The following is a 12,889-nucleotide window of genomic DNA, read 5'->3' on the forward strand; positions in this document are numbered from 1 at the left end:
TTCATTGATGTCTTGAATCTGCATCATCTTGATCTCTTTTATCTGGGAAGCTCCTTCAAGTGATTTTTCTCTTTTCTCCAGAGATAAATGTTGACTTAATTGATGTCATATTCCCTAGCTACTGCTCTGTTGCCATTTGCTTCTGTATATTAGATGATGCGGAGTTTGTCCCTTGCTGTATGTGATGCTCACTTGTGATCGATGGTGAAAGCTTGATAGATAGTATACAGAATTGCAATAGCTTGAAATTTGGATTTCACATTTCTTGCACAGTAATTTTAAACACCTCATATTGTTTTATTTACTAACAACTTGTATCAGAATGTTTAATGCATCCACTTTGACTGGCTGACAGGTTATCTTGTTAGAAATATGCTTATCCTGTATCCATTAGCAATGGTTAAAAATGGACATTTGTTTGCTTCTGGATGTTTTTAATGTAATTTTGGCCTTCTGCTTGAAAATTTAAAGATTTTGTGCTTATTACCACTGGAACTTGTTCCAGTTGTAAAAAAAAGTTACTTATTATCACAGTCTTCACATAGGTGAAGACTGTGATAATGCAACCTTTTGAATACATAAACAAATCTATATCTACATAAATCCAAATCTCTCAAGAATAACATTCCACCAAAAGAAATATCAGCACTTAGAAAGCTATGTAAGAATAAACAAATTATTATAACTAAAGTTGATAAGGGAAATGCTATTGTCATTATGAACCAAGCAGAGTATAACAGAAAAATGAATCAACTTCTTAAACACTCCTTCACTTAACAGATCATAGATTCTACAGATCCTACAAAATCCCAAAGGAAAAAAGTGCCCAAATTATTTAAAAAAACTAGAAAATTACTAAAAAACTTAAACCTTATCATGTCAAACCCCCACCCCCAGATATGTGGAGTCCTTAAAATTTCCAAACCCAATATCCCCCCCCTCATCAATTAGTAGATATCATAGACAGCCCCACCTACAAACTGGCTAAACATTTACCCAAATCACTTTCCTCCCTTATCTTTTAAAAATTCTTTGCACTTTAAAACTTTAATAGAAAATTTAACTCATACAGAATCTGACATCATGATTAGCTTTGATATCACTTCACTTACTGATGTAACTTTAACAGAGACCCTTGATCTTATTAAGTCACATTCCTCCACCTTACCCTGACATAATTGAATTATTCAAATTCACCATATATGAAGGTTATTTTCTTGAAAGGTAAAATATACAAACAGCTAGAGACTGCTATTGGTTCCCCCTCTTTCCCCTCTCTAGTAAACTCCTGTATGGAGCATTTTGAAAACCAAGCTCTCAACACAGCCACACAAAAACCAACAGTTTGGCTGCACTATGTCGATGATGTGTTTGCTGTTTAGCTTCATGGTCCAGGCACATTAGATGCAATTTTGGTATATCTTAACAACCAACATCTTAAAATGAACTTCACCATAGAAAAAGAAAGGAATGATAGTCTCCCCTTTTTGGATATATTAGTGACACTACTTCCTAATGGCTCATTATCCTTCTTCATCTACAGAAAACCCACTCATTCTGGTATGTATTTACATAAACAATCACACCACCACCCTTCCCAACAGTATGGCATCCTCAAAACTTGCTTACTCAGGAGTATATATAAGGCAGGACTATATATTCAAATGACACAACCCTTGAAACTGAACTCAGGGACTTTCGCAACAGCTTTTTAGCCAATAGTTACAGCCCATATAAGATAGATAAACTATATGCCCACCCCATCCCTCCTACACACAACGCACAGGATCACAGCAAAACCATTCCTATTCCATACGGTTAGGGTACAGAGAAAAAATAACCAAAGTTCTTTGCAAATCTCCTAAAGATGTGATCTTTACATTCTCTTGAACATCAGGGCATGTATAAAGTTCCTTGTACCTGCAGGTTAGCCCGCTTTGAACAGACTTGTAGATCAGTTAACATCTGCCTTGAAGAGCATAAAAATTACATCCGAGATCATCTGTGTGGCAACTCAGGGTTGGCTATACTCTGGATACTCCTTCACATAAGATCAGATGGAGAAAAATATCTATATTACATAGAAATTGTTACAGATCTGTCTCCAAAGCACTCTTCCAACATCAACAAGTATGGTTGCATTAATTTACCAAAGGTCTAAGAGACTGTCATTTTAAGACCTAATAGCTGGACTTCTCTGAATTAACTTTTTAGTTATCTGACCCATAAAGGATGCCATATATGAACATTAGGTGTCAGTTACAATTTAAATTGTTTCTACAATTGGTTGAGTGCTGTGTGTCTATCACAATTATCATTGTAATCTGATGATGCTGGGTAGAAAACCAGCAGAATATTAATGAGTTTGATAAATGTTATTTTTGTCCTCTTGATGTTGGTTTACCATTAAGCATTATTTTGAATCTTTTGAATAAACATTCCATGTTATATAATTAATGATTTTTGTTCATTTTCTATATTATCTAAACATAGAAAATGAACAAAAAACATTGATTATATAACATGGAGTGTACAATGGCACCAAGTAGTTGCTTCTCTAAATTTCATGGCATCTTTAATATTGTGAAGGGTAGGCATTTTGTGCTATCCTTGGCAATATCAAGTATGTATGTATGTGTATATATACATACATACATATGTATGCATATATACACATAGAGATGATCTCTCTCTCTCTCTCTCTCTCTCTCAGAGAGAGAGAGAGAGAGAGAGAGATCATCTATTCATTAGGTTGTTATCTTCTGGATTGCATCAAGCATTTTTAGAGAAGTTTATGGTGCTCCACTACAGTTATGAGAAGAGTATTTTAATATATATCTGTTTCTGTATATCTTTATTTCATTCATTATATCTTTCTATATTTTTGTAAATGATATTGGGAATGTTACTAATTTGAACAGTCACTTTCACTCTTTTGATACATATATCATTCTACATACATGAGAGAGAGAGTGTGTCATGTGCAGGCAGGTGGTTAGCGAGAAAGGAGAAATCTATTGATTTGTTTCTTGAATAGCTGTAGGTACTAGTCCTTGGGATAAAATAATGAATAGTCTTTCAAAGAACAGAGGTAGATGGAATTAAAGAAGACAAGAAATTGCTTTGATAGGTCTTGATATTGACTTGACCAATAGCTGCTTGCATTTTTAACAGATTTGAATAATTTGGAGGAATGTTGGTGGACATTTTGATAGGGCATTGCTGATAAAAATACCCATGAAGAAGGAATAAGGGCATAAACAAAAAAGATCTATCTCTGTGAGAAAGTGTTCAGTGAATCTCACTGAGATTCACTGAACACTTTCTCTGAACACTTTCTGATCATCTGAAAGTGTTCACTTTCACTGAACACTTTCTGATCTCTCTCTCTCTCTCTCTCTCACAGAGAGAGAGAGATCATCTATTCATTACGGGTTGTTATCATCTGGATAGCATCAAGCATTTTTAGAGAAGTTTTTGGTGCTCCACTACAGATATGAGAAGAGTATTTTAAGTTTGAGAAATTGAATTTATTTAGCAATACTAGTTGTACAGGTGGGAAGTAGTTAGTGGTTTGAGTGGAAAAGGACACCAACTTTTGGGAGGCTGAGAAAGCTGTAGATGTGATACATCTTTGTGAGTAAGTGCTACAGGTGTGTAAGACAATCCAAGAAGAGAAATCAGATCTCGCCTTGAGATCAGAGTATCATCAAAAATAAGTGAAATGAGATATTTCTTTCAGAAAGTCAGTGAAACCCTAAAATATACTATAATGAAAGACAATATATGGGCCTCTCTTGAGGTTGTATCTTTCAATTATAGAATTTACTAAAGTAACTTGTTCTGAAGGTATTCAAACTTCTAAGCTAGTCATTATCACATAATCAAAGCTTTAGTTTTGTAAAAATAAGCAGTTATTGGGTTGAATCAACTCGATGCTAAATAGAAAATCTTACATTTGATTTCTTTGAAATATTGTTTCCCAAAACTTGAAAATGCATGCAGATGTTCTTGTAATATCAGACATTTGTCATTTTAGAAATTTGATGAAAAGAATGGCAAGATTAAAGTTTTCTCTGTGTGTAAACATAATGATAGTTTGGTTGTTGGTACTTATTCATAATAATGCTTCATAGTATAAACAACTTCATAGTATATACTTTATTGAATTATTGATTCTTTGCTGGATTTCAAACTTATATCTTCAGGCACAAATTGCAACTGAATTTAAACTTAAATTATAACTGTTCTTTTCAGTTATGATTTAAATTATAATTGAAAAGAAAGTAATATCCTATCAGGTATCCTTCAGGGGTTGGAATAAGAATGAAGTTAATTCAATAAAATGTAGTTAAATGTGGCCTTGCAATGAATATCTCTCAAATCTTAATGCACCCTTAATTATTGAGATTAGAGGAGTTTTTTGTAGCTGATGCTGAGTCTCAAAATAGTCTATAGTGACTTTTTTGCAGCACAAAGTTCTTCCATTTAATCCTGTATGAAGGAGTATCTAGAGCATAGCCAGCCAGTTGTAATTTGCCATACAAATGATCATGAATGTAGTTTTTATATTATTTAAGTCAGATGTTAACAGATCTACCAGTATGTCTAATGCAGCCCAAATTGCAGGCACAAGAAAGACCTATACATTACAGATGAGCAAGAGGATGAGACAGATCCTTCAGAGAATGGATGAAGATTGCTAGCTGAATATGTGTTTTGAAAGTGATATGAATGCTATATTTAAGAAGAACTTTACTGTCTTTTTAGATGTACCCTGGATATAGGAGATGGGGATAATTTTGTTGTAATATTATATGTCAGGTGTGGGAGGAATGGGATGGTGTGTAGTATTTTGCCTGTTTTATATTAGTTGTGGCCATTGACTAAATGTGTTGTGGAGATAACTGAGTTCTGTGGCAAGGGCTATGTCATTAGAACAAATAGCCCTGGCTTTGTGTGCTTTTTGAGGATGTCATAATATTGGAATGGATGGTAGTATGACTTATTTAAGTACCTCGCAGACAGTGTATGTTTCCTACAAACAGGAAAGAATAATGAATCATTTGGTAGTTATATAACTAGTATGTTTGTAGGATGGAAAGACTGTTGTTTGTTTCTTTTTGCATAGCGAAATGTATTTTTGGATGTTGGCTGTTTAAATGCAGTGTTAAGTGCTTGTTTTTCTAGAAATTTCATATAGAAATTGGCTGGGGGGGGGGGGGCATTTCATTTTGATTTTGTTTTTTTCTCAAGAGTAAAATACAATAAATATAAGTTCTCCATACATACATACATACATATGTATCAGTATGAAGTGCAGTATTTACGTTTATTCATTGTGTTCACATAAAATTAATGTCTTAGTGATTTATCTTCCAAAAAAGTACTGTTATCATTATAACTAAATGCGTTACAATGTTTTTGTATATTTTTTTATTTATATTTATATGCTGGCCTTGTTGACTGAGTGGTTAGCATATCCTCTCTCTGGCCAAGGGACTGTGGGTTCGAGTCCCGCTGTGGACATGGATGTTTGTGTTTGTCTGTGAAAATACTTGTGATGGCGGAGGGCAGTAGATGCCATTAGTGTAGTTGCTGGATTGAGTGGTGGAGACGGAGTTGTAGAGAAGGTGCCCTCCCTTGACGAGTCTTTGGACTCCCTGGAGGTGTCACATGATAATAATAATAATAATAATAATAATAATAATAAAGTTTTTAAAGTGAATAGTTTTTAATGAATTCCTGAAGACTTGCATTGGATTTATTTATTTGGATCAGGTTTCATGCTAATTTTTTTGATAACATGATTCATAAAGATGTCGAATAACACTGGTGATGGTATACCTGATTTTGCATTAAATCACCTTTCTATATCTCCTTTGCTCTGTACAGTTTTCCATTTACACCATGTAATTATGATGCTTTGAACAACTTTTCTCTTGGCACCTTATCATATGCCTTTTGCTGATCTACAAAATTCAAATACTGATTTGTTATATTCTAATGATGCTTTGACTGTATGTGTCTTAAAGAAATAATCTGGTTCTAATAACATATTTTGGCCTTAATTAATTCAGCTTGCTCATCCACAAGCTAGGGAAGAATAAGTTTTTCTTCCACAGCATTCTGTAGTCTCATCTCCAGTAAACTTGAATAAACCTTATTTGGAGAACTCATAAGAAAATTTCTCGATAATTCTCACATTTTATTTTCCTTTTTATAGACCATTACCCTGATAGTTCTACTCCACTCATCTGGAATTTCATTTTTTACTTATGCAGACAATTACTGTAGAACTTTTATATTTTCATAAGTGAACACTTCTGGTTGAATAGCATTTATTCTATCTGCCTTTCCCCATCAGGTTTCTAATGGGTTTTTTTTCTCAAGTATTTACTCCTGATGGCTTTGTTCTTGAATTAAATGTGAATAGCAGAAGATAATCTCATTTAATAACAGTCTTTCAAAGTAATTAACCCAAACATCCAGAATATCTTTATCTTCAGCTTTTATATCACCTTTATCATCCCTTATTTTTTTTACAATACTCTTTTCTTCATTTCTAAAGCTTTTTCAATATTCTCTAGAAAATTTTGACTAAGGTAGTTTCTGATCTCTGGAATGTCGAGTATGAGGAAAGATTGAGATGTAATTTGCAGAGTCTGGAGGAAGAGGGGAGATATGATAGAGACCTACAAGTTGGTAAGGGATTGTTATAGGATCAATGGTGGAGAAGTTCTACAGAGAATAGTGGGAGATCAGGTGGGAACCAGAGGTCATCCCTGGAAACTGTATAAAGAGGGTGTGAGTAGGGGAGTGAGAGGCAGGTTTTTTTCATGCAGAGTTGTGAATGATTGGAATGCCTTGCCTGAGAGTGTGGTGTCTGCAAGGAGTTTGAGTGTGTTTAAGACATGGTATGATGAGATGTATGTGTGATAAAAGAACCTCCCAGATGAGTATTTGACTCCATGAGATCTTGGGGTAATAATAATAATAATAATAATTTTGTTACATTCATGAGTTCATTATTTTTGTCATTGTTCTCATGACTTTTGTTTAGCTACTTTTACACATAGCTTAGCTTTTTCCATTTTACTCTGTATTCTTTTGGGGCATATGTTGGCCAAGTTCTCAGAAACATTTAGGATTCTTTGCATGGAAGGTGGTTGAACCATGGAATGCATTGCCTGATAGAGTGGTGAGAGCGAGAACGGTCGGTGAGTTTAAGGAGTGGTATGATAGACTTTGTGTTTCCTAGGAGGGACCTCCCGCAATGAGTCTTGATAGACTTGTGTTTCCTAGGAAGGACCTCCTGCAATATGTCTTTTGACTCCTTGGAGGCCTAAATAATAATAATAATAATAATAATAATTATTATTATTATTATTATTTCTTCTTTTTCGATACAACATTTTTAACTTCTTTTATCCATCATGAATTTCTGATTTTTCTATTCCTGCAAACGACTTCACCACATGCCTCCCTTGCTGAATCATTCATTGTTTCTTTAAATTTTGTCACTCAGTTTTCAAGGTTTGACTTTTGTTGCCAAACTCATTCATTTTTTCCTCCAATCATATCTGCATATCTGAGTCTATAGTTCACTTTTGAAAGCTGCTCAACTTTGATTCGTTTTCAAACATTCTTACTCCCCCCCCCCCCCCCAATATGACATTCATTTTTACTTTGCTTAAAGCTAAAACATTATTGCTTACTGTTTCAAATTCTCTGTATACTCTTGTGCCCTGAACCATGTAAAGATATTACTGTTAGCAACAGCATAGAAATTGAGTAAGAGTACAGATTAATAGTGGATAAGATTTGAAGTTATTGATAGAAGATAATTTATTAATAGGAGAAAGAGTGGGGATGAAAGTACAGAACCATGGAGTCATTTGACATTAGTGGAGAAATTTAAGAATGAATGCCATTCACTATGTCAAAACGAATGACCACAGAAGACATTGGCAATCCAGATGCAATAGATGAATGATAAACATGATGGTAATTTGATAAGTACGCTTTTGTACCAGTCCTGATGAAAAGTCTTGAAAATATTTAAGATGACCATGTGGGTTTCACTAAACCTTTCCATGCATGAGTAATGTTGATGAGATCTGCTACTGAGATCTATAGTGGCACAATCTATATTGCAGTTATTAATTAACTGGTTGGCTTTCAGGTAAAGGAGTTAATTTTTTATGATTTTTTCCATTGATTTTGTTGAGTGCAGTAGGACAATAGTCGGATAGGTTTTTTTCCCTTTCTTTGGAGAAAGGAGATAAATGCAATGAAGTGCAAAACCAATGGCACATTTGTGGAAGACTGAATGAGGGAAACTATTCCAAAGAATAGAGACAGATGGATTGAAAGAGGACAAGGAGAAGTTGGTTGATAGGTTTTTACTGAACAGTAAATTAGTGTTCTGATTTACTGTTTTAGAAACTGAATATCTGAGAGTGATTGCAATGAAGCTGTGTGAAAGAAAGAAAGAATGGGGGGGGGCTTTATGTTATGTGGTTACACACACACACACACACACACACACACACACTGATAATGTTACATTGATACTCTGCTGTCCAGCCTGTAGGCTATAGGTTCAAAACCCCAGTGGCATGGATGTTTGTTTGCAGAGGTCTTTAGGTTGAAGATGAGTTTCATTGTCTAGTATGAAACCAACACTCAGTTATTTGGAATCTCAAAGTGACTTGAAAAATGTCCATGCTTGGTCTCTAGATCAGTGTTATTGGATTACCTAAACCCTTGCCCCTGATTTCAAAACTATATTAAAAATACTAAGAAAAATATATATTAAAGTTAAGGCACATCAAAATATTGTTTGAGTGAAGATTTTACTTTAAGCACTTACTGTTATAATAGTTCCGAAACTGCTATAATGATGGTAGAAATATTTTTGGAATTTCACTTTTAGTGAAGATCTAATACATAAGTAATGAAGTGTACAGTAAATAAGTAGATAATATTAAATAATATATTAAAATAATATTAAATATTTTTAAGGTTATCCTCTTCATTCTCCTGAGACCTATTTTCCATATTTCCGAAAACACAATGTGACAACTATCATCAGGCTTAACAAGAAAATCTATGATTCCCAGAGGTTCTCTAACAGTGGATTTGATCATAAAGATTTGTTCTTTGTAGATGGGAGTACTCCGAGTGATGTCATTATGAGAGAATTTCTTGATATTGTAGAGAAAGCAAAGGGAGTAGTTGCTGTTCATTGTAAAGGTTGGTATTAACTTGTATGACTTATTGTATTTATTTTTAAGAGCTGGTTCATGATTTACTAACATAAATAGATGCAAAAACGTATAATAACAGATGATAATCAAACTGTAAAATAAAAGTGTATTTCTGAGCTGCAGTTTTATTTATGAGTTACTAAAGGAAATTATTTTAAAAAATACTGAACAAAATGTGCAAGACTATTATGTAAAACCCGCTTTTTACGTAGCAGTTTTGGGCTACCAGAAGACATCATACCTAGTTTGATGACAATAGTTTCTACCATTTACATGACACAAACAAACTACTGAGGAATGTACATGTAGTCTGTGACTTGCAGATGGGTTGTGTTCTGAGGACTAAGTCGGATCAGCCTCCAAAGCTGATGGTATTCAATAGAAGTTTATCAGATACCATCTGTTTTGGAGACTGATGGTATCCGACTGCATATGTGCTAGAAATGTTCATAATGTAATGTTAAATGATAAAAAAAGGGAAATTTCAAATAAATTGTTTTAATCACATGGTAAATGGCATAAATAAATTAAGAAAATCATAAATTTAAAATATTTGTGAAACATTTATAATAGTGAATTTCGAATTCATATCGTTTAAAATGTTCTTTAATGTTTTGTATTTATGGACAGTGTAGTCAGTTTAAAGTCATGTTATAGGCTTGTAATTCTTTAATTGCCTTTATATTCTTAATGATATCCTATTTCATCTCAAGAGCACTCTTATTATACTTATGAGTAAGTGTGCTTCTCATATCACTTGGTCTTTTACTTCCCTTATTTAACCCTGCAAATCACAGTATACACATACACACACAAAGATAAAAAAATGGGGGGGAGGGGGCAGAGTGTTGTAGCTATTCATTCATTGGAGACTGCAGCAAACAAATGAGTCTGTTGGTTGAATGGTATGCTGCTAATATGCTGTCTCTGAAACATGCAATTTCATTGCATATATTGCTTAGACTTCCATAACTGAACCCCTGATTGGTATAGAATTTCATTGAAGTTTTTCAGATCAGTGTAATTAGAAACTACATCGGTTGGTGACTGCCTGTATCATCATTGCCCTTGGGTCCAGTGCCCATGGGTGTCCAATGCTTGTTCACCATCCTTTGCCACTTCTCTCTGTCCACCACCAGATGACTCAGATTTTGCAAACTCTTTTTACACAACTCTCACATCATCTACCCACTGTCGCCTTGACTATCCTCTTTTATTTATATCATCCATTATACCAAACATCCAGGTTTTGATCTTTCTGTTGTTATCCATTCTGCAGATATGTCCAAAAAACTAGTTTCCTTTGAATTATTTATTGCATTAGATTTTCTTTGCATCTTACTTTGCAATAGAGTGTAAAATGCACATAAAATACACGAAATGCATACTGTGACTGCATTAGAAAGGTATATCTCTCTAAAAAAAAAAAAAAAGAAAGAAAGAAAGAAAAGAAAAAGAAAAATTACCTCACACATCTAATGTACATAAAGGGGATATCATGCTAAGATTCACCTGTATCACAAATTAATCCAATAAAAACTGCAGTTCTTTTTGATAAATATCCTTCACCTTACATGTCTTTTAATTCATTTTTCAATGAACTGTTCATTTGATGAATTACCTTTCGATAAATTGTTTTTAATTAATTGCATGTTTCATCAACTGTTGTTTGATGAACTGTCTTTCGATCTATGGTTTATTTGATTAATTTTATATTTTATTTTTTTGATAAATTGGCTTTTTGTAAATTGTTGTTTGATAAATTATCTTTCATTAAATTGTTTTCAATGAATTTTCTGGATACTTCTATAACATATTCTTTCAAAACCCAGAATTTGTTTTATCTCACAGTCTTGGACCACTACCATGACTCACAACCATAGAAAGCACACTGAATATACATGTTTCTAGCGGTCTCAGCTTTATGGAGAAGCTCACTGATTTACTTTTCCATATCTTGTCCATTGCTTGTAGGTTTACTTTAGCTTTTGTTATATGGATCTTATTTCTTTCTTACAGCCTAAATTGTGCATCATGTTGCTCCTTGATTTGTCTTTTCTAACCACCTTCTTCACTCCATTGCATTTTGCTCTATACATTTCTTCCATTTCCAGAGAATTCTAATCTTTATAGCTCTTTTTTCTTGAATTATCTTTAATGTTGCCTGTAAGATCCACTTCTTCTTTGGCTTTTCTGTCTCTGGGACTGTTTGTTCCACTGCTTTCTTATTATAGATGCCATTTTGTTGTTTCTTTCCTCCAGTTCATTTTCTGTAATAGATTTCATTTCTTCCTCAAGTACTTTCCTATACTCTTTTCCCTGTAATTTCCTTACTCAGTGTTCTCCTATCCTTCTGATTCTAATTAAATCTGTGCCTTTATTTGTCACTAGAGTTTCAACTTGATATTGGCAATCACTGAGCTATGATCTGATTCCATGTCTATTCCTTGAAATGTTCAACACTACTGAAATCATGTGGCCCATCTCTCATTTGTGAGCATCATGTCTAGCATGTTCTAAGTTCTTTCATTTGGTGACTGCCACATCTAGTTCCTGCAGTCTTTTTGTTGGAAATGTGTGTTACAAATTATCATGTCATATTTCAAGGTAAATTCAAGCATTCTTTCTCCTCTTTCATTTCTTTCTCCATACATATATTTACCCATTATTCTTTCCCATCCTTCATTGTCCTTTCTGATCTTTCTTTCTCTTTTGATCTTTCTTTTCCAATAGTATATCTTTGTTTACTGATTTCAAGGTTATTTCCAAGTTGCTATAGTATAACTGTATTTCTTTTTCAGTACTTTCTGAAGTGGGTGAATAGACCTGAACTGCTGTGATGTTAAATGGAATAGCTTAAAATCTTGCCATTATTATTCTGTCATTTAATGGTTTATATCCTAATAATGCTTCTCTTCCTCTTTTATTTAGAAGAAATCCAGCTCCTATCTCATGTTTTATACTATTGCCAGACCAGATGATTCTTCCACCTCTCATTTTCCCTGACTATCCAGTGAATCTCTGCTAATCCAAGGATGTCACACCAGTATCACTCTATCTCTTTGCAAAGTAAGACTGCCTGTATATACAGGGGTGCAAAGTAGATATACAGTTTTTATTATGGAAAAAAACATGCTGATGATTACAAAGATCATCTTTTAATAATCCATGCATTAATTAATATTGGCTGATACATTTTCATACCTAAATTTTGCATCAGACAACCCAAGGATCTGTAAACCTACTTTTGCATCCCCTGGTATAACAGTTTATTCACTGTCACTGACTACTATATAAGAGAAGGATGGACCATATTGCAAGCTAGGAAAAGAGGTATATAATTTTATACAGTTTGATTGCTGTGTAGCAACATATTTCTTAATGTCTGCATATGCAGCATACATGCAAAAGTATTTTTGAAATAATATTGAAAATGGTTTAAAATCATGTTATTTAATGTATCCATGTATGTATGTGGGGGAGAATCTCTTTCTCTAGATAACTCCTGGATAGTCAGTGTAGATTAAAGGACATTTAATTCTTTAGGTTGGACAACCAGAATGAGCTGTACCAAGCAGCCATAGCTTAATGCATGCAAAATCCCTGAAAAAAAAAAA

The 12,889-nt window shown here is 33.8% G+C and overlaps 1 protein-coding gene across 2 annotated transcripts in view; it reads left to right on the forward strand.

Annotated features, from left to right (window-relative positions):
- LOC150092575 (dual specificity protein phosphatase CDC14C-like) overlaps positions 1 to 12,889 on the forward strand; it is a 301,512-nt gene that overhangs the window by 222,899 nt on the left and 65,724 nt on the right. For both annotated transcript variants that reach the window (XM_090414344.1, XM_090414345.1), the window contains exon 9: positions 9,028 to 9,258. In XM_090414344.1, the coding sequence (XP_090270470.1) occupies positions 9,028 to 9,258 (231 nt within the window). The remainder of the gene's footprint in view (positions 1 to 9,027; positions 9,259 to 12,889) is intronic.

The sequence above is a fragment of the Typopeltis vanoorti genome, chromosome 25 (genome assembly GCF_054136105.1).
Source record: "Typopeltis vanoorti isolate ZY-2024b chromosome 25, IOZ_Tvanoo_1.0, whole genome shotgun sequence".
Lineage (NCBI taxonomy): Eukaryota > Metazoa > Arthropoda > Arachnida > Uropygi > Thelyphonidae > Typopeltis > Typopeltis vanoorti.